This window comes from Acinonyx jubatus, chromosome A2 (genome assembly GCF_027475565.1).
Source record: "Acinonyx jubatus isolate Ajub_Pintada_27869175 chromosome A2, VMU_Ajub_asm_v1.0, whole genome shotgun sequence".
NCBI classification, from domain to species: Eukaryota; Metazoa; Chordata; class Mammalia; order Carnivora; family Felidae; genus Acinonyx; species Acinonyx jubatus.
Window position 1 is genome coordinate 6,097,895 of NC_069383.1, and position 20,638 is coordinate 6,118,532.

Sequence of the window (20,638 nt, forward strand, 5' to 3'; positions counted from 1 at the left end):
AGCCTTCTGGCTCCGCCCCCGGCACCGCCCAGGCTCGGCGCGCGCAGCTTCCCGGAAGCGGGGGGCGGGGCGCGCGGCGGCCGCGGCGGCCGCGGCGCGCGCAGGGCCTGACGGGAGCCACGTCTGTCCCGGTCGGGGACTGAGCCGCTATTGGCGTCCGGGCCGCGATCCGGGGGCTGCTGGGAAGATGGCGGACTCGGTGGCCCGCCGATGAGGGAGCCGCGGAGGGAGCCCGGCTCCCGGGCCCCGAGACCGACTGAGGGAGCGACCTGCGCGGGGCCTGGGGAGTCATGTAGGGGTGGCATCTGCGGGGCGGGCTGCGGGAGGGCGGCGGGAGTTGGCGTTGGCGACCATGACCACGGTCTGCTGGCGTCCCCGGGCTCGGGTGGGTGTGGGGGTCCCTGACACGGCCGACTCCGCACCTTTGCAAAGCTGCGCGCTCGGGCTCCACGGGCGCCCCGCGAGGTGGGCGCTGCGTTCTCGTTTCACGGGTGAGGAGGCTTGGGCTGAGAGACGAAGCCACTTGTCCAAGGTCATGCCGGTGGTAAGCGGGAGCGCCCAGCATGGAACCCAGGACCGCCGGCTGCGGAGCCCGCGTTCCACCCTCCTCGCCGCTGCCGCCTCCTGCGGGAGGGGGAGGTGGTCGGGAGGGCGTATCGACGGGGCCAGCTGGGCTCCAGGCTGGGCACGACCACTAACCCGATTCGTGACCTCAGGCTTCACTGCCTTTCCTCTCTGGGCCTTGGTTTCTCCACCTGTGAAATCGATGTGGTGCCAGCCCTGCCTACCACCTCATAGGCGTGTGTAGAGGACCAGAGGAGATACGCAATGCATGTGGAATTGCTTTGTAAATATCACTGTGCCGCGTACACCGAAGGTGCCGTTTCAAAGGATGGAAGGAGGCAGAGAGGGGCGGGGTGGGGAAGACTAGAGCAGTCTCCAGGAAGAGTGAACATGAGTCTGGGTTGCTCCGACCCCAGGGCCCTCTGAATTGGGGAGCGAGGTAAGGAGTAAGCGGGTTTTCCTCCCCTTTGGAGAAAACCTCACCCCCTTTTCTGGGCTGCCCCTCAGGGTCTCCAACACCAAACTCCATGCTTCGAGTCCTGCTCTCTGCCCAGGCCTCTGCTGCTCGGCTCTCTGGCCTCCTGCTGCTCCCGCCAGTACAGCCCTGTTGTCTGGGGCCCGGCAAGTGGGGGGACTGGCCTCCTGGAGGAGGCCTCCATGCAGGCCCCGTGCAGGGGCTACAGCGGCTTCTGGAACAGGCGAGGAGCCCCGGGGAGCTGCTGCGCTGGCTGGGCCAGAACCCCACCAAGGTGCGCGCCCATCACTACCCCGTGGCACTTCGTCGTCTGGGCCAGCTCTTGGGGTCTCAGCCACGGCCCCCTCCTGTGGAGCAGGCCACACTACAGGACTTGAGTCAGCTCATCATCCGAAACTGCCCCTCCTTTGATATTCACACCATCCACGCGTGTCTGCACCTTGCAGTCTTACTTGGTGAGGAGGGTGTCTGGGGGTGGGTGGGTGTTAACGGAAGCGTAGAGAAAGAGCATAGAAGACCCGAGATCACTGACAGAATTCACCTCTCAGGCTCTGCCAGGAATGGCGCATACCCTGGCACGCTTGCTGCCCCTCCCGTCTTCACAGCAGACACCAGGAGTCCAGCAGCCTTCGTTCCAGCTTAGCTAGGGTGCCAACCCTGATTCCTTCCAATACAGTGCTCTAGAAAGCCACTATAGCGTGTCACCATTGGCATGAGATGAGAAGTCACTTGCCATCTTTGTATAAGGCCTTCCCCACAGACCGTCCTGATACCATACGTTCACATGGCGTTTCACCTTTCTCCAGTGTTTCCACTTACACTGTAGCAACCCTTCCAGTCCAGAACGTGGAGACGTGAGAGGTTGGGAATTCACCCACTGAACCCAGGACTGGAACAGAGCAGCTCTTCGTTACCAGGACTGCCTCCTCTGACCCTCTCCCTCTCAGGCTTCCCATCAGATGGGCCCTTGATGTGTGCCCTGGAGCAGGAGAGAAGGTTCCGCCTCCCTCCGAAGCCACCTCCCTCTCTGCAACCTGTCCTTCGCGGTGGGCAAAGATTGGAAGCTGCTCTGAGCTGCCCTCGTTTCCTGAGGCATCCGCGGCAGCATCTCATCCGCAGCCTGGCAGGTGCTGGAGGGGACTAAAGGCAGGTGGCGGGGAGGGGCCGAAGAGGAGGCAGGTGGTGGTGTCTGGGCTAAAAGGCGTCGTCCAGATCTGGCCCGAGGGTCCAGCATAATAGGATGTTTTTCACAGAGGCCAGGCCGGAGGAACTGACACCCCACGTGATGGTGCTCCTGGCCCAGCACCTGGCCCGGCACCGGTTGCGGGAGCCCCAGCTTCTGGAAGCCATTGCCCATTTCCTGGTGGTCCAGGAAATGCAGCTCAGCAGCAAGGTGGGATTACCTCCCGCCCTGCCATGCTCCTCTCCCAGCCCTCCTCAGGCACCGTGTCAGGCCCAGCCCCCCACGCAGCTTGACCGGCTGCTGCTTCCTGCCGCAGACAACCAGCTAGGCTCTCTGCTCTGGCCCCTGGGGGTTCGCCTTTGCTCACACCCTCTTGGCTTGTCCACCTACCCAGCGTGTATGCCTGGTTCTCTGCAGTTTTCCAAGCACGCGGCGCTGTCTTAGCTTCGTTGAGCCCACTCCTCTAAGTCTTCAGGGCCGGCCCCCACAGCGACGTCTCCTCTACTGGTTTGATTAATCACACGGGGCTCAAGACACTGGTTACGCTGTCAAACTTCTGGTGTGTACGCCGGGGTAGAGGGATCGTTCTGCCTTTACAGAGACAGCAGCTTGCAGGCCAAGCCTCCCCGAGGCTCAGCTTGTGGCAGATACCAGAGAACTTTCGTGCGGGGTGAAGGGCTGCTCTTCCTTCACAGGTGGTACAGAAGTTGGTCCTGCCCTTTGGGCGGCTGAACTACTTGCCCCTGGAACAGCAGTTTATGCCCTGCCTTGAGAGGATCCTGGCTCGGGAAGCAGGGGTGGCTCCCCTGGCTACTGTCAACATCTTGATGTCACTGTGCCAGCTGCGGTGCCTGCCCTTCAGGGCCCTGCACTTTGTCTTTTCCCCAGGATTCATCAACCACATCAGTGGTGCGCGGACAGGAGGGCTGGCTGGGTCCCCGAGGGCCAGCGGGCAGGGGCGAGTGGGGGTGGGGCCCCGCAGCCCAGCGAGCCTCTGGCCTGCTTTCCCACAGGCACCCCTCACGCCCTGATTGTGCGGCGCTACCTCTCCCTGCTGGACGCAGCCGTGGAGCTGGAACTTCCAGGATACCGGGGTCCCCGCCTTCCCCGAAGGCAGCAAGTGCCCATCTTCCCCCAGCCACTCATCACTGACCGTGCCCGCTGCAAGTACAGGTGGATGGGGCAGCCTGGGGGAGGGGAGGGGAGGGGAGGGGAGGGGACCAGCCTGCAAGCAGCACAGAGTAGAGGAGCCAGGGGGACCCTGAACTGTCCGTGCTCGTGCGCCCTAAGTGCTCACGGGAGGGGACAGAAACGGGCCTCGGGACATGGAAGGCATTTGCCCAGGGTGGAGAAGCGTACAGGAGTGATTTAGGAGGAGACTCTCAAGCCTTTCCATATCGGTGTTCCCCCTCCCCTCTCAGTCACAAGGATATAGTGGCGGAGGGGCTGCGCCAGCTGCTGGGGGAAGAGAAGTACCGGCAGGACCTGACCGTGCCTCCAGGCTACTGCACAGGTGAACCCCAGGTGGGGTGGCCCAGCCCGCAGGGATACAGAGCCGTGGCTGGAAGCCAGCGGCCCTTTCTCTTCCTCCCTCCAGACTTCCTGTTGTGTGTCAGCAGCTCTGGTGCCGTGCTGCCCGTGAGGACCCAGGACCCCTTCCTACCATACCCTCCCAGGTCCTGTCCCCAGGGCCAGGCTGCCTCTCAGCCCACGACCCACGACCCGGCCCAAAGGTAAGGGGAGAGGGCGGAGGAGCCTCCCCTGCCTCTGTGGACAGCGCCCTGAGCTATGGTCCGCCCCCTCCAGGGTGGTGCTGATGCTGCGGGAGCGCTGGCATTTCTGCCGCGACGGCCGAGTGCTGCTGGGCTCGCGGGCCCTACGGGAGCGGCACCTGGGCCTGATGGGCTACCAGCTCCTGCCGGTGAGCGGCCCCTGCCTCGCCCCGGGAGAGACTCCACGCCGTCCTTTCTCCCCTCAGCCCACGGGCCCTGTGGGTAACGAGCTGTCCTCCCCCCCCCCCCCCCCGCAGCTGCCCTTCGAGGAACTGGAGTCACAGAGAGGCCTGCCCCAGCTCAAGAGCTACCTGAGGCAGAAGCTCCAGGCCTTGGGCCTCCGCTGGGGGCCTGAAGGGGGGTGAGGGGGCACACACGGGGCTCAGGATGACCCTCCGATGGGGGGTGGACGATTTGCACTTTGGCTTTCTCTGTTTTGGTTTCTCATTAAAATTCCTTTCCTTCCTCATCTTGCATCTTGTTTCTGGGACAGGGAGTGGGCTGGGTTTCCCCACCTCTTTCCCATCCGTGCCCCCTCCCCATACAGAGACAGAAGGCCAAGGATAGGTGGGGGCCGAAGCACTTTACTGTGGGGGGGGGTGAGGATGGTAAGGGGACTTTAAATTATTCACTTAAATAAAAATGAGGGAGGGGAGGGGGAGAGCACCCCCCAGCCCCTGTTCCCTCTGTCCGTCTGTCCCTCGGCTGTCGGTCCAGGCAGCGGCTACACAGGCATGGGCATCTCATTGTACTCGTCCACACCCTCCCGCTCATCGAACACTGGCTCCGCCTCATTAGCATCCAGCTGTGGGGGTGGAGGGAATCAAGAAGGTGGATCCTGACCTCAAGCTGGAAGGGGACCCCAGAGGGTGCCGGCGGGGCTGGTGGGGAGGGGCAGGAGGCCTTACACATTTCATCTCTCGCTCGGTGAAGATTCGGGTGAGCACCACCATGCGGAGCGGCACTGTGAGGATGAGGATGAAGGGGAAGGCCAGGGAGGCGGCTGTGGACATGACCGCCCAGAGCAAGGCCAAGCAGAGCAGCTGCAGGGCTGTGAACAGGTGCATACGGAGGGTCCGAACCTGGGGGTGAGGCGGGAGGAGACACGTGAGCCCAGGCTTCTCCCCGGCCTCGGAGGGCCACCCGGCCCGCCACATTCAGGAGGCCCGCCGCATTCTTCCCTGCACAGGGGTGGGGATGGAAGGGCCTTCCTGGGTGCTTACCAGAGCTGCGTCTGTGCAGACTCAATGGCGGCTGGCCCAAGTGGGCAGGTGGGGTGCCGGAGAGTATGACCCCCCCCCCCCCCGCAACGGACCCGGAGGGGCAGAGGCACGGGGCTCTTCGAAGTGGGCTCTTACCTTCTTGACGTAGGTCACATCTGGGTGGTGTTTGGGGGGCATGAGCAGCAGGTGCAGCCGCTCGTAGAACTGGATCCCGTTAAGGGAGGTAACTCCCATGTACAGAAAAATTCCAAAGAGCACAGCCAAGGGGATCTGCCGGAGCAGGTCCCCAATAACCAAGGAGAGGCCTGGCGGGGGGGGGCGGAGAGGGAGGAACGGCTGGCACCAGGGCTCCCCATCCTCAGAGACCCGTCTGGGAAGGGCGGGGGCAAGAGGTGGACGTACCCACAAGCAGGGCGACCAGCAGCCCTGTTACCCGCTGCTCCTTGACCTCCTGGATCTTGGGCTTGTCCCCAGGCGCCACGGCCTTGCTCATGACGGTGAGCGCGTTGGCGTGGGTGACGGAGCGGACAGTGGCGGCAGCCAGCCAGGGCAGGCCGAAGAGGGCACAGATGCCTCCCATGGCCACGATAAGCAGCAGGTCCAGGTGGAAGCCGGAGCCCTTCTGCAGCATCCGCTCCTTCTTGGAGATGATCAGCCTGAGTGGGGACAGGCACTCACTGACGCCCTGGAACCGGCTTGGCACAGAGCCGTGTCTTTCCAGAGCTTCCAGCCAGTAGCCTCTGTCTGTTTTTGGAAGCTGGTGGTCCCTGCCCATCCCGTCAGGATAAGACCTCTGTCACGGCTGAGCCTTCCCCAGGCCACCCTCCCTGCCCTTCAGGACAGCTTCCGGTCCGTACTGCGCCCATCCCAGCAAACGTCAATGGAACTTTCTATTGTCTACAAAATAAACTCTAGGGGCCAGCCAGGCATCCTGGGCTCCCCCCACCCAGTGCACCCATTATCTCCCAGGCTGGCTGGGATTCCCTTCCGTGAATGATGTGGTTCCTGTCCACAGGGCACCCTCCTGGCTGGGACCACTCACGTGGTGATCTGAGTCTCCATGAAAATGAGGATGAAGACCAAGATGGCGGGCAGCAGGCTGGCAACCATCATCCACACGGGGAAGGAGCTGTTCTCCCCCAGAGGGTTGATGACCCAGCCCCGCTTTTCTGGGGCTGTCACGGAGAATCCACTGGGCACGCTCAGCTTCTGCAGGACAGAGGTGGGCCTGGGGGTCGGTGAACCTTGGAGGGAGAGCCCTGAACTGCGACAGGCAGGGTGAATGCCGAGGGCCTGCTGTGGCAGAGGCCTGGTGTGTGCCCAGCTGAGAGGCAGGGGCTGGGCTGGAGAACATCTGGAGCCGGGTGCCAGGCAGCACCCCCTCCCTGCTGCGTGTGCTCCACCTTACCTGGGTATAGGTGTCCTCAATACTGTAATCCACAAGCACCATGATGAGGATCGCGATGGGCACCCCAAAGTCGCCAATCACCCGCCGCACCTGTGGGCAAGCACCGTGCTCAGGCCCCCCGCCTCCCTCCAGCCGTGACTCAGTCACCCTTCCTGGCCCCCCGCTTCCACCTCCCTCCGGCATTTCAGCCCACACACCCGGCCAGGGAAGAACCGGCTGTTCTTGAATTTGCGCAGGAAGAAAGCGATAAAGAAGGTGCCGGCCATGAGCACCAGCGACAGCAGGGCCGTGTTGGGCTGGCCCCGGGGCCTCCCCTGCCTGGCTGGCACAGATGAGCTCCCATTCCCCGGCCCCAGCGTGGCTCCTGCCCCGTGCCACGTGGTGTTCTCGCCGCTGTCTGCCTCAGAGCTATTGGAGACGGAGCAGCCGTGGAGGGGGTGTTCCTGGAAGATCTGGGGAGAGGACAAAGGACTCCATCAGTGAAACTGGCAAGATTTCTGGGCCTGGATGTATGCTGAGCGGGGCAGACGGGATAGGGGATGGTGGGCCTGGCCTCACAGGGGTTGTCCTGCTGATCAAGAAAATGGCTGAAGTCGCCAGCTGTGAGCAAGGGAAACCGGGCATGAAGACAGGGGCTCGTCTACTTCGGGCAGCTGCGGACTACAGAGGGGCAGAGTACGGGGCGCAGAGGACTGCAGTGGCAGTCTCCTAAGCCTGACCCAGGCAAGGGTCTGGTGCCCAAGCCGGGACTCTTTGTCACCTTGGGGGCGTTTCTCTTCTATGCTTCTGGGTTGTTTGCCACTTCAACAAAAGGACGTATTACTTTTGTTATTAAAGCACGTGTGAGTGGGGCGCCTGGGTGGCTCAGTCGGTTGAGTGTCCGACTTCGGCTCAGGTCATGATCTCACGGTCCGTGAATTCGGGCCCTGCGGCGGGCTCTGTGCTGACAGCTCGGGGCCTGGAGCCTGCTTCGGATTCTGTGTCTCCCTCCCCTTAGCTCCTCCCTTGCTCACACTCTCTCTCTCAAAAATAAAAAGATAATTAAAAAAAACCAAAAACACGTGGGTTTTTAAGATTGACGTGCAGCTCCAGTATGTGTGTTGGTGGTGACAGGGAGGGTGGCGAGGGGCCAGGAGGAAGAACCAGCCCGTGCTCTGTGGGCTCCTCAGACAGCAGCCCAGGGGAGCTTCGGACAGCCTGGAACCTCACACCCGGAAGTGAGAATGAGAGACGGGCAGGATGTGCCCTGGCTCCCTCTGGTCCCGAGGCCTCACCCCTCCCAGCCCTATTCTCAGGCAGGGCCTGCTCACCTTAATCAGCTTGTAGAAGGTCTCGTAGATGAAGATGAGGGAGATGAGGAAGGCAAAGATCTCCTGGGTGAACCGGGAGACAAAGCGCACCAGGAAGCTCCCCTCCAGGGCCACCATGAGCAGGGCCAGGAGCACCAGCCAGAAGCCGATCCACACGCGGCCCACCAGGTACTCCAGGTTGTTGCTCCTGCAGAACTGGGGGGGCGACCGGTCAGGTCCAGAGCCCGGGGGGGCTAACAAGGCGGGCGTGTCGGGGAACAGGAGGGGCAGCTGCGGCGGGGCAGGAAGAGCCAGCCCCCAGGTAGCCTGCGGGCCCTTACCGAGAAGAAGGCCTCCTCAAACACCAGCAGGGGCCCGGAAAAGCCGATCACCAGCAGTGGCTGGGCCCCCAGCAGGCAGAAGATCACACCCTGGAGCGCCGTGGACATGATCAGCTCTGACACCCCAATCAGGTCCTGAGTTTTCTCTCCTGGGGTGGCAGGGAGCAGCTCAGGAGCTGGCAACCAGGGCCCTGTGCGTGCCCTGCCCCCACCCGAAGCCTCTCCTTACCCAGCAGCCCCCCGAAGGTGATGGCAGGGGACAGGGCCGCGAAGTAGATGAAGATGACGGCGGCCAGGCACTGGGGGTCAAGCGCATCTCGGAAGTCACTCAGGTAGTGGGGATAGCGGCGCCGCACATCCCGGATCAGGCCCCCAAAGGGCCGGCCCGTCCGCCGGAGGGGATCGTCTTCGACTGCGCCTGTCGCCTCTACCATCTGCAGGAGCGCTGCAGCCCAGGCCTCCGTCAGGGCGCCCGCCGCGGCCCCTCCGTGCTCACCCCGCTCCTCCACGTACACACGGACCCCAGCCGGAGCCCCCGAGCCCCCACGGGCAGCCCGCTTCTCGCCCCTGGCCCGCACTGGCCCATACCCTTATCTTGGGCCGACTTGGGCTCCAGTCCCGCCCCCGTGGGCAACAGCCGGCCCTGCTCCTCTCGCTTCTTGAGCATCTGGCGTTGGAAGTGAGCGACGGATCGCAGCAGCTCCTCGCCCTGCACCTCCGAGGGCGGCAGCACCACGCTGCAATCCAGGAAGGCGTTGATGGCGGTCAGCAGGTCCTCCCGCTCGTCTGCCAGGTAGGCTGCCTCGTGGAATTGCTGTCAAAGCAGGCCGGGGACCGGTGAGGGCACGGGGCGAGGCCAAGGGGCCCGGAGCAGGGCTGGGAGAGACCCCCGGGGCATCCCGGCGGGCGCTGGGGAGGGCCTGACCTTGTCGGACATGAGGGTAGAGATAGAACGGCCGATCTCGTGGTAGTCCATGTTGGCGCTGCTCGGGCCCAGAAGCAGGAAGAGGAAGCGCACGGGCACGGGTACCTCCAGCACCGCGTCCAGCTCCACGGCCTCCCGCAGCCGCACGAAGGCCATGGTGGGGCGGGAGAGGAACTCCACGCAGCCTAAGGGCACGGTGCCATCACGGGCAGGAGAGGGCACGGGCCGCCCCCCGGCCCCTGGTCCCCAGCCCCAGGGTGGCACCGAGGCAGGCGTGGCCGCCGACACCCCTGCCCCCGAGACTCGCCCACATACCCACAAGGACCACCGTGGCCTCGGCGTTCTCGGGGATCTTCTCCAGGAGCTTCAGTTCGTGCTTGGACTTGGAGCGAGTGATGCCGGCTGGCGGGGCTGGAGGTGGCAGCTCCCGCTGGAAACACGGAAGAACGGAGCTCAGCCCTGCCGGCCCCAGCCCCCACCCCGCCGCCCCACCCGGCGTGTTCACACAGGGCTCGCTCGCAGTCCCTCGGCCAGCCGTGGTGGCTGGGACCTGAACCAGGTAGGGCCACCGTTCCCCCTCACCTCTCGTTCCACCTCTAGCCGAGTCTCGGGAACGCCTCCGATGAGAGGCTCAGTGACATGGGGGTCACTCTCGGCCCCCTGGCCGTGGTGATGCCCTAGCAGGGAGCCCAGGGAGCCGGCTGAGATGTTCCGAGGGAAGGAGAAGTCCTTCTCATCACTCGGGTGGCTAGAAGAGCAGAGGGCAGTGAAGGAAGGAGAACGGTGGCCAGGGCAAGGGTCAGGCAGGCAGGGGCAGCAGTGGGGGGGGGGGGGGGTCCTCACCTGTGTTTCAGCAGCAGGGCCCGCAGCACGTTGGCTCTGTCTTCAGCCTTGATCTGGTCAGAGATGACCATCTGCTCCACCACCTGGTGGGCCACCCCAGGCAGGGTCTGCTGGTCCAGGTCCAGAAGCACAGCCCCTGGAACAGGATGGCACAGAGGGGCCTTCATCCCCAGGCAAGAAACGCAGCCAGGGGGCGGAAGGGAGAAAGAACCAGGGACAAGGGGCCAGCTAGGTAAGTATGGTCCCAGGAAGGAGCGCTGGCCGAGAAATCAGCGAGCAGGGCTCCAGGCCCCAGCCCCGTCACCTCTCTGACCTGTTCCTTCCAGCACTCTCTCCCACGAGAACATCATGGGGCTCAGCAGAGGCCACCGAGGCAGGGCCCTCCCAGAGGCCCCTTCCAAGGAGCGCGCAGCCTCAACTGGGGCGCCCCAGGCCGTCCACTCAGGCAGGGTCACTTTTTTTGTTGTTAGAAAGTTCCTCCTTTCAGCGAGCCCCACGCTGCCTCCCCTAACATCCACTCTAGGGTCCTAGTTCTGCCCTCTGAGCGTGACACAGCCCATCTGTGGCCTTGAGTCACCTGAATATGTCACCCTCCGCCCCAAGCTCCTTGACTTCCCCAAGTCCAACAGCTGCTCACAGGACAGTTTCCAGATCTTTCTCCCAGTCACTGCTCTGGACGACTGTTTGATACAGAAATGGAAGTCCTTTCAAAAGCGACCAGGTCATCTGTCAAGGTCACTTGCAGGAACACAGAACCAAAGAACGGACAGAACCAAAGATCCCTGAGCAGCCAAAACGGATTGCAAAGTCCTGTGATAAAGCACCTGCACTGTGGCACCTCATACAAAGCCTGCAAGCCTCGCTCAGAGTCTATTTACCCCTGGTTTTGAAATAATTCTGACAGAAGGTTTCTGAGTCCCCAGCTGCATACAAATAGGCCTTCTGACAGCAACCGGGAGTGACTTCCCCAGCGGGAAGGAGCAAACAAAGAGCAGAAATATCAGACCTAGACCTCAAGACTCCTGCATCTTATTTTTTTAGTGAAATTTACATAGCCTGTGGGGCCTCTGACTGGCTCAGTCGGTGCAGCATGTGACTCTTGATCTTGGGGTTGTGAGTTCAAGCCCCACGCTGGGTGTAGAGATTACTTAAAACTAAAAATCTTTGAAAAAAAAGAAAAAGAAAAAGAAAATTCACGTAGCCCTATAGATTAGATCATTTCAGAAAAGTTTCCATCAAAATTCTTTAAAAACATGTCAGCATCCCAAACATACCAGCTTCAGTTATCTGAAAACATCACTTAAAGAAGCCATTTGCTAAAAATCCCAGATAACAGAGAGTTGTGTCAATCCTGCCCTGCAATCACCAATGACAGAGCCCAAGAGGTGACAAGCTATATGACATCATGAGAAGAGAAGGCTCTGTCCTGAGCTCTGGTAACATCATACAATGTGCTGGTTAAGACAAATTTGGGGGGGAGGGGGAGGGGGGCGGGGGTATGCTTGAGTGGCTCAGTCGGTTAAGCATTTGATTAGGTCCTGATCTCACAGTTTGTGAGTTTGAGCCCCACGTCGGGGTCTGTGCTAACAGCTCAGAGCCTGGAGCTTGATTTGGATCGTGTGTCTCACTCTCTCTCTCTGCCCCTCCCCTGCTTGTGCTCTGTCTCCCTCTCTGTCTCAAAAATAAACAAACATTTGGGGCACCTGGGTGGCTCAACTGGTTAAGCATCCGACTCTTGATTTTGGCTCAGCTCATGATCTTGCAGTCCATGAGATCGAGCCCCACATCAGGCTCCACACTGACGGTGCGGAGCCTGCTTGGGATCCTTTCTCTCTGCCCCTCCCGCACTCGCGCTCGCTCTCTCAAATTACATATGCTTAAAAAAATATTTTAAAAAAATAACACGCCGCAACTAAAAAATAATAAAAATAAATAAGTAAATAACCATTAGGAAAAAAAAGAGATAAATTTGTGGGTTTCTGGTCCTAGAGAACAGGCTCAGTCAACAAGATTTACCTGGGATGAGGATGGGGCGGGGGGGCAGGGCAGGTTACCATGGGCCAGGGTCCGGCGGAGCTCGAGGAGGCTGCGGAAGGACAGGGAGGCCACGTGGGGCTTCCCCCAGCGCTCCGTCTCCTCCTCCACATCCTCCTCAAATTTGATCCAGCGTGCTGTCTCCCGCCACTGGGGCTCCTGGTTTTTGTCCAGCAGCAACTCATTGAGCTCCACAAATACCTTGGGATAAGATAAAAGGGCACGACAAGGTCAGAGCCGGCGGAGCCCAGGGGCTGTTCTCCAAGACAACCAGTGTCAGGGTGGGCGTGTGACCCGGCACGGGGCATGGCACGCGGGCACGGAGGTACATAGGTACGGAGTTCCCTCCTCTGTAAAACGGGAGTAGGAATACCCACCTCAAAGGCCTGTTATGAGGATCGAAAGAAAAAGTACACAAAATGCTCGGCACCGTACGTGACGTAGTAAATGCTTGATGAACGGTCACCACCCACGCCCCCCGACACTGGAGTGTCCTATGCTTCCACGTCTACACGTTCAAGAACTGACAAAACTGAGAACCACAGAAGAGCAGTCACCGCTGAGGGCACTGAGCAGAGGCGTGAAGGAACCGAGTGCGGAAAACGCTCTGTGTCCAGGGAGAGTTAGCCAGGTGTTTCCATGTGCAAAAAAAAAAAATCACCGAGCTGTATGGTCAGCCCCAGCGCACCTCGCCGTATGCTGTGGGACCTCAATAAAAAGGTCAAAAGAAAAAAAAATCCACTGGAAGGGGTGGGGTTCAAGACCAGAGCCCTGGAGCCTAACATGGACAGCGTCACTAAGTAACAGTGATCCTGGCCAATCGCTGCCCCTGATTGATGGCTCGTGCCAGCCGGGCTGTCATCTTCACAGGTGTGGAAGGCCCAAATGAGCACAGGTGACTGGATTCCGAAAAATGACGCGTACGGCTCTACAGAGCCACCTCTGGCCCAAAGGGTCCTCAAGCTCCTCACTGCCAGCTGCCAGGAAACGGCCACGATATAGAAAAGAACAGGGTCTAAGACGTGAAACAGAATCCTAACACCCAACTCAACAACATCAAGGATTCTCGTGCAGTGTACAAGCCTCACAACTGCAGATGGCAGTCCTGGAGTTTGAAATTATTGCTGGGGCGAGGGCGGGGGGCGGCTGTGGGGAGAAGATGGACAGGGAGATGACAGAAGAGCATGAAGTAGAGAACAGTACCTCGTGAGGCTTGTGGGGAGCCCGGGGCCGGGTCCGAGGCGTGGGGCCAGGCTCTCGCCCTTCCCGGCCACCCTGCCCAGACCCTTTGGCATTCTTCCGCACCAAGTGCCGACGCACTCCAGGAACGTCCTCGAACCGGTGGCCTGCGGGAGGCAGAGGAACGGTGTCAGGCTCCCCCTTTCTCTTACGCCCCGTTCCCACCAGCATGGGGCACGGCCCGCGCCCAGCACTCACTCTTCATGAGGTCTAGGTCAGCGGTGGCTAGCGTCTGGGCCTCACTCTCGTCTGTGGGGACTCGGGGCAGCAGAGCCTGCTCAGCCCCAGTCATGCTTCCAATACGCCTCCTCTCCTGCAGGTTGTAGCTTCGGTGCCCAGGCTGTGCTTTGGGCTGGGGGCGCCCGGAAGCTCCCCCGTCATCACCTCCTGCCGCGCCACTGGCCACAGCCGCCACCTCTTCCGCCGGGGCTCTGGACCGACAGAGCAGCCGTGAGCGGGAGCCACGCAGCAGGATCCCGGGAAGGGGACTCCAACCAGACCTCCTGCTCCCGCTCCCCGCTCTTGGTGGGTGTGGGCGTAGAAGAGTGAAGATCCCAGGAGCGGATGCAGCATTTAAATCTGGCCCTACCCTCTCCTGGCCGTGCTGCCGGAGCAATCACACCGGCTCCCTCCAAACATAAACTGCTCAGCAGCAAAAGAGAGCTGGGGCCAGCCTCCTGGGGTGTGGGGCAAGGTGGTGCCGGGAAACGCACCTAGTACGGCGCCCCCGCCCCCACCAAGCACACCCCTCGCCATGGACCCAAACAGGGTCACGCGTCCAAGTTCCTAACCCAATGGAGGCAAGTACGTAAGAACGGGCCTTTAAAAGTATAGACGGCTCCCTGGAGGTCATGAGAACACAAACGCCTTGTCCTTACAGATGCCAGCTTCTGCTCCTGTCCCCCAAATCAGGATGCCCCCTTCCTCTCTGCCACTGCCAGGGAGCCCAAGCCCTGCCACATCATCCTAAACGGCTCCTCCCCAGCCCCGAGCCCAGGTCCCGAACAAGGCCCTCCCGACAGGCTTTCTCCCCCAGTATCCACCCACCCCTCGCCCCCGGGCTCTCGGTTCTGTCTGTACCCCTGCCCACAAATCTGACCTACTTTTCCAACGCTACGCTCTCTCTGAGGCTCCTCCGCCTCCCACCGGCCCCTGGGCTGCCCGCCAGCTTGTGCCCCCGTGCACACGGCCCATGTGCTGCCTGCAGCCTCAGAGAGTCGTGGAGCACGCCCTTCTGTTCCCCGCAGCCCTTCACACTGCCTGGCACCCAGAAAACAACAGGTCCGTGATAGTGGTGACCTTGAGACCCAGGGCAAAGTGGTTTCCTCCAACAAGCCTTTTCGGGCTGACACCCCCAAACTCCAATCCCCCGCTGATACCGTCTAAATCTGCCCTTCAGCACAGTAACTTTTCTGGTGCCACTTCCCAGGAGCAAAAGGGGCTTCTCCTCGTCTTCTCGCATCTTTGGAGCCCCGGGGGATACTCGGAGGTTACGGATCCAACCCCTGATCCAGTGCTCGCTGCTCTACCCGAAGCCACAGGTGCAGGAGACGCGGGTGGGGGGTGGGGGGCGGCCTTAGCCTGCACACCTGTTCTGTGCCAGGCCAACCCACACTTAACTTTCATTCACACCACCCTTCGATTCCTGCAACCGCCTTGCGAGAGAGGTTCTATTCTTCTGCACACGGAAAGGCTGAGGCTGAGAGAGGTTGTACTTGCCCAAAGGGGCAGGGCTGGGATTTGAGCCCCCAGTCTGAGGATCCTGAGGCTCGTGCTTTTTTCTTCTTTTTTTTTCCTACATCACCTCACTGACACCAGGAGGGGAAGTCTCTGGGGACACTTACCCAGTCTGGGCCCCTCTGCTGGCCCGGGGAGCCCCCTCCTGGTGGGGCAGCGGTGGAGGAGGGGATGGACTGGTCCTCTCTGCCTTCCGGTCGGGGCCTTCATCCTCCTGGAGAAAGAACTGGAACAGGAATCCATGAGGGCAGGTGAGGCCAGGCTAGGGATCCCGGAGGCACCCCCAGGAGCCCTGCCCCCACTCACCTGAACCGAAGAGGGTGTGGAGGCAGGGGACGGTTGGGTAAGTGCCCGGGCCCCCTCGGCCTCACTGGCCTCATCCTCATCTTCCTCCCCCTCTTCAATGGTGGGGGTCTCCCCGGTAGGGGAGGCTCCAGGGCGCCTGCGAGGCTTCCTTCCCAGGCCCTGGGGGGTCTTGCGGCGGCGGGCGTCCGGAGGCAAGTGGGCAGACAGCGGGTGATGGATATGGTGGGAGGACTGGCGGTGGTCTACAGGGAGGAGGGGGCCTGGATGCAGGCGAGGCGCAGCATCCCTCCCCTCCCCCGCCGCCCTGGTTCCTCCCACTAAGCCCCCCCAGCCCCTCCCCTGCTGGACAGTCGAGCCCAGTGCCCCCGCTGCCCCCTCACATTCAAAGTCTTCCTCCCCATAGCTGCGGCCTGGCTCTTCTCCTCCTCGAGACCCAGCCTCCTGCAGGATCTCCTCAAACCGCTCCACACCCAGGGTGCGGTGGAGTTCATCCTCCTCCTGCTCGGGGAACCCAGGCGCTGCAGAGCCCAAGCTCTCTGGCTCTGGCTGTGGGGAAGAAGGGGTGGAGAGGACACACGGGGGCTCACCAAGGGTCGTACCCCGAAACCCCACCCTGTGCTAAGCTGGGGATCCAGGACCCCCCCACCAGCAGCCTTCCCCTCAAAGGCCAGGACCATCCGCGCCTGGCACGTGTGCCTGTGCCCGTTCCGGTCCGTTCTAGGGCAGGTGCAGAATCCTGTGGATCCAGCCCCGAGGTAGGGCAGGGCGTGTGAACTGGCCAGTTCACATGGCTGCTGGTGAACAAATCCCCTCTGGCTGGAGAACTACTATCGAGCCTGAAAAGTAACTTCTGGAGGTGCCCAAGCTGACTGGCCGGGACTCTTCTGAGTCAAAGTGAAACCAAGCCCCTGGATAGGAATGCAACGCTTCACCTTGTCAGGAATTCCCCCCCCCCCCACACCAACCCCAGCGGCACCCCACCGAGCCCAGGGCCCCTCAGCCGGCTCCTAGCCCCGCCTCTCACCCCCTCCCCCACCTGAGTCATACTGCAGGAGAGGAGCAGCGGACTGCGGTGGGTGGCGGCGATGCTTTGGAGAGCTCAGCCTAGCTAAGCAGCCTGCTGCCTAGCCACAGTCTTTGTCCAGCCCCCACCACCCCTGCCAGTCTCAGCTCCAAGCACCGCCAAATATTTGCTCTAGAGCTTCTGGACCTCAAGGGCATCGGGATCTCCAAGGGCGGGGTATGGAGCCCCCTCCGTGGCGGTGCCAGTGGCCAGAGCAAGGGGAGGAGGACTAAGAAGAAGGCGGGTCCTGGAGAGACACCGAGGTGGGGACAGGAGCAGCAGGGAGTGGCAGGGATACTGGATACAAGATACAGGGGTGGGGGGGGGCTTGTTCCCCGCCCCCCCCCCCTGCCCCGCCACCGCCCATCTCGGCAGCTCTAGCCGGTTCCCCAAGCGCCGGGCTCCACTCTCACCAGAATTAGCAGCAGGAGGAAGGCGGCAGGAGGTGGCTGAAGCGAGTGAGCACAGGGAGCTACCCAGGGTGGGAACAGGGGGGGTCAAGAGCCCCTCGCACCTGAGGCCGCAGGAGGAAGTCCATGGCAGGCAGGGGTGAACTCGGGAAGGAGAGGGAGGGGACCTGCCCGTGCCCCTTCCCAGTCACGTGCCCTGCTGGGCCAGATGACCAATAAGGGGCTGATTATGGCACTTGGGGTTAATCATTACACTCCTCAGGAAAATCAGGAGGGGGCCACGTGGGGCGATGGCCACGTGGGGCGGGGCAGGGCGGGCCTGGGTGGCACGTGGGGCCAGGGGCGGGGCTGTTGCTGCAAACTGCCCAGAACCACTGTGCTAGGGCACTACTGCCTCTAAAGCTGGGTCAGAGGGGGTCGCCAGGTTACAGACCCAGGGTCCCCAAAGTTCCTCTCTCTCTGAGGCTAAAGAACCGCCCAGGTCTTCAGGAGACAGCCTCCACTCCCTCCAAGGGACTGGAAGTAGCATGACCCCCCTCCAACCAATACGCATCCCAGACCCCAGAGACCCCAATAAGGCCAGGGGAGGGATGGCAGCGCCCCTCCCCAATCCATCAGAGGCTCCCCTTCCTCCAGAGTCTGCCTACACACACACATGCACACACAGACACACACGCACACACCCGTTTGATGTGGACCCTCCGTCAGAGCACCTGTGGCCGTGGGAGGAGCGGTGAGGTGGACTGGGCAATACTCACAGTACAGAAAGAATCTGCGCCCGAGGCGGGGCGCCGGGGGGCGCTGCTCATGGCCAAATCTTAGCCCTTTTCACTGTCACTGCGGCTTTCAGGGCAACAAGGCGGCGGCATAACCTGAGCAGGGGGAGAGGACCGATCACGTGAGAGCAGGCCTCCAGGCAGAAGTGCCCCGGCCTTGCTCAGCCCCCCAACATACACCCCGCCCGGAGAGGGGGGGAAAACAGGTCTCAGGGATTTCCCGCCAGCTGGCACTGACCGGTCTCCCTGTGGCTCAGGATCCTCTAGACTAGGAAGGGTTTTAGGGTGGCCCTTAGAGGCCGGAGGGCAAAGAAAAAAGTTACTTATAGGAAGAAATGAGAAAAACAGAGAGGAGAGGACGGAGGCCAAGGAGGCCACAAAAGGCCAAGTGACTAAGGGAGTCCAGGCCCAGACCTCCAGAGAAGGCAGCAGAAATCAGGGTGGGGAGTGGAGGAGAGAGGGGGAGAAAAGACAGGCTGAAAAGGCAGAATCAGGAGCAGTGACTGGTGGCACCCGATGGGGGCTGACCAGAAGAGTATCCTGGGGAGAGGCAGACACCCCGTGGAGCAGAGTGGGGAGAAGGAAAAGGAGAGACTGGAGGGAGCCCCAAACAGCAAGCAAGGGGGTGGCAGAGACACCAGACCCAGGGCTGGGAGGAGACACAGGACTGTGCCCCCTCCCCTGATGAAGTTGCTCCCTGGGGGGAGGGGCAGGAGCCCAACTCCACTCACTCAGTGGGAGGGAGGAAGGGAAGACAGCGGGCAGCGGGCACTGGCAGGACTGAGCTTTATAATGGGGGAGGGGCACGTGACGGACTGGGAAGAGGGTGGGCACAGAAACCCTGAGGTTCTGCCCTAAGGGGCAGTCCTGATCCCTCCCCTCCCCTAGGCGGGAGCCAGGAAAATATGAGTGTCAGGGCTGACGCCCTCCTGACTGTGACTGTAGGGGTGTCTGGGGAGGGCACTGTGTGTGGTGGGGAAGCAGAACAGTTGTGGTTAAGGAACCTGACCAGTGCAAACCAGGGTACTCATTCCTAGTGGGGGAGGCGGGGGTGGGGGGGGCACTCAAGGTTCTCCAAAGTAAAGTACTTAATAAGTTCCCCAGTGTGTTGTTGGGGGCGGCGGGGGGGGGGGGGGACACAGTGTCCCACTTAGGGCAAACTCAGCATAAGACAGGTCAGCGGAGGGTCAAACAATATACATCTGGGGGGTCAGTCCAGGGTGGGGAGCCGGGAGCAACACATTCTTGGCAAGCACTCCCACTCAGCTGACGCTCTCTTCACCTCCCCCTAGCAGGCCTTCAGCCAGATCACGTCTGGTGTAAGGGAGAGGGGCACAGGGAGGCCCCCCCCACCCCCGCCTGAGAAGGGCGTGTGGTGTCTTGGGCACCTGCAGGTGCCCCACTCCCACTTCCAGGCTGTGCCCTCAGTGTACTCCTCCACCCCCCGCCCCCCACCCCCTCCCCGCCGTCCCAGAACACAAAGCAGCTTCTGTCCAGAGCATCGGTGCCGATAATCCGGGGTGGGGGCACATTCCGGGACCAGCCCCGACCGGCCCGGAGGATTAGCATCTCCCCCACCCCTGCCCAAGGGATTAGCACCCCGGACCCCCACTTGGGCATTAACCACCCCCCAAGTGAACTCGCACATTCCACAGCTCTTCGACGTGTGGCTGGTGGGGGTGGGGTGGGGGCGGAGGGAGGAGGATAAAGTGGATTTCAGGCAGCGCCGCCCCCACACTCAGCACCGGCTCCCCACCCAGACAAGCCAGCCCCCCCCCCCCCCCAGTCAGGTCCAACTCTCCAGGCTCATCTTTCCCATCCCCACCCAGGTGCTCCCTCTTCTGCCTGACCCCTTGTCCTGACCTGACCCGACACCCCCTCCCTTCCCAGCTCCGCCTCCTAACCCGGAGGTCGGGGGTAGCGGCCTGGGGCGACCCCCAGGCTAAGGCACCCTGGACGGGCCTTAAGAATAGAGCAGGGGATCTTAGGGAGGGGGTATCGTCTGGAGCTCGCCCAGGAATTGGGAAGGCCGGCGGCGCCTCCCAGAGACTACCCTCTCCTGGTGGCAGGGGGCGCGGCACCCTCGATTTAGGTAACTCTAAAAAACGGACCCCAGATCCCGCTCCCGACCCACACTCCGCGCGCCTCCGCATCCTTCTCCCCAAGACCTCGCTTCCCCGCGCCCCAGTCTCCGCCCCTTCCTCCACTTCCACTCCCTCCCTGCTCTGAGTCCCGAGTTCCCCCCTTTCCTTCCCCCTCCCTTCCTCCCTCCGCGGCCCTGGCCCTCCTCCGCCGCCACCTCTCCGCTTACCCGCTTGCTCTGGACTTCGTGCCCCGGGGGTCTCGGGGTCTCTCCCCCTTCTCCGGAGCCCTCGCGCGCTCCCGACGACTCTCTAGTGCCCACCTCGGGGCGCACCCCCGCCGCTCCCAACTTCTCCCAACTCAACTTTCCCCCGCGCCGCGGGCAGGCCAGCCCCCTGCGTGCGCGCCCCCCCGGCGCACCGTGCGCGGCCCCGCCGCAGCGGGTAGGGAGGCGGGGAGCCGGGGCCGAGACCCGGGACGGAGGCGCGCTTCCAGACACCGCCCCGCGCTGGGAGCCCGGCGCCCCAGCGGCCACCCTCTCTCCTTCGGCTCAGTCCCGTGAGGCCGCCGCCCGGGCTTCCCGGCACGGGACTTGAGCACCCTGAGGACGCCGTCTCTTGGCCGCATTAGGCACCTCGGGGCGGAAGGGAGCCCGCCTTACGCTGGGGATCCCAGGCAGGAAAACCGCGACACAAAAATGATCGGGAAATTCCGGGCGGAGGAACTTGAAATAGAATGCATCGGGGTCAAGATTCTCCCCCTACCACCCCCCTCACCACCCCCTCCCCAGTAATCCCCACTGCCTCCAAGAAAGGCCGCGTCTTTGCCTGGGGGACGGGAGGGGGTTGGCGATAGGGGTGATTGCTGCTGGAGGTTGGATTCCTATTACCCTGAGCTGACCTAGACTTTTCGAACCGGGTACTTGTGCCTCCGAGAGATTTCCCTGTGGCGACCTCCCTCCTCGAACC

At 62.2% G+C, this 20,638-nt stretch overlaps 2 protein-coding genes across 5 annotated transcripts; one reads left to right on the top strand and one right to left on the bottom strand.

Annotated features, from left to right (window-relative positions):
* The first annotated feature begins 83 nt into the window (after positions 1-83).
* On the top strand, positions 84-5,065 carry FASTK (Fas activated serine/threonine kinase). 3 transcript variants are annotated; one of them, XM_027051302.2, is made up of 11 exons: positions 84-292; positions 1,072-1,494; positions 1,987-2,166; positions 2,293-2,432; positions 2,918-3,131; positions 3,236-3,395; positions 3,644-3,735; positions 3,820-3,955; positions 4,029-4,143; positions 4,252-4,355; positions 4,928-5,065. In XM_027051302.2, the coding sequence occupies exons 1-11, from the start codon at positions 211-213 to the stop codon at positions 4,935-4,937; spliced, it is 1,656 nt and encodes a 551-aa protein (XP_026907103.1). In that variant the 5' UTR covers positions 84-210; the 3' UTR covers positions 4,938-5,065. The 3 variants fall into 3 exon arrangements, with proteins under 3 accessions (XP_026907103.1, XP_026907104.1, XP_026907107.1); XM_027051303.2 differs by lacking the exon at positions 4,928-5,065 and having other exon boundaries at positions 4,252-4,359; XM_027051306.2 differs by lacking the exons at positions 1,072-1,494; positions 4,928-5,065 and having other exon boundaries at positions 4,252-4,359.
* SLC4A2 (solute carrier family 4 member 2) lies at positions 4,559-20,077 on the bottom strand. 2 transcript variants are annotated; one of them, XM_027051300.2, is made up of 23 exons: positions 19,900-20,077; positions 17,571-17,684; positions 15,720-15,885; positions 15,340-15,581; positions 15,141-15,259; positions 13,495-13,727; positions 13,261-13,403; positions 12,078-12,258; positions 10,024-10,159; positions 9,763-9,928; positions 9,496-9,610; positions 9,181-9,365; positions 8,844-9,069; positions 8,485-8,700; positions 8,256-8,404; positions 7,936-8,130; positions 6,823-7,077; positions 6,626-6,715; positions 6,260-6,426; positions 5,620-5,873; positions 5,353-5,522; positions 4,903-5,076; positions 4,559-4,799 (listed from the first exon to the last, which is right to left on the bottom strand). In XM_027051300.2, the coding sequence occupies exons 2-23, from the start codon at positions 17,619-17,621 to the stop codon at positions 4,719-4,721; spliced, it is 3,714 nt and encodes a 1,237-aa protein (XP_026907101.1). In that variant the 5' UTR covers positions 17,622-17,684; positions 19,900-20,077; the 3' UTR covers positions 4,559-4,718. The 2 variants fall into 2 exon arrangements, with proteins under 2 accessions (XP_026907101.1, XP_026907102.1); XM_027051301.2 differs by lacking the exons at positions 17,571-17,684; positions 19,900-20,077 and adding an exon at positions 16,917-17,043.
* Between the last annotated feature and the right edge of the window lie 561 nt (positions 20,078-20,638).

Excerpts from the sequence above, each read along its gene's own strand:
- FASTK (XM_027051302.2), top strand. The coding sequence starts at position 211 with ATGAGGGAGCCGCGGAGGGAGCCCGGCTCCCGGGCCCCGAGACCGACT. Across the intron at positions 2,167-2,292 it reads TCTCATCCGCAGCCTGGCAG|AGGCCAGGCCGGAGGAACTG; the intron begins GTGCTGGAGGGG and ends TGTTTTTCACAG. Across the intron at positions 3,956-4,028 it reads ACCCACGACCCGGCCCAAAG|GGTGGTGCTGATGCTGCGGG; the intron begins GTAAGGGGAGAG and ends CGCCCCCTCCAG.
- SLC4A2 (XM_027051300.2), bottom strand. The coding sequence starts at position 17,621 with ATGAGCAGCGCCCCCCGGCGCCCCGCCTCGGGCGCAGATTCTTTCTGT. Across the intron at positions 7,078-7,935 it reads CCTTCTACAAGCTGATTAAG|ATCTTCCAGGAACACCCCCT; the intron begins GTGAGCAGGCCC and ends TCCTCTCCCCAG. Across the intron at positions 6,427-6,625 it reads TTGAGGACACCTATACCCAG|AAGCTGAGCGTGCCCAGTGG; the intron begins GTAAGGTGGAGC and ends TCTGTCCTGCAG.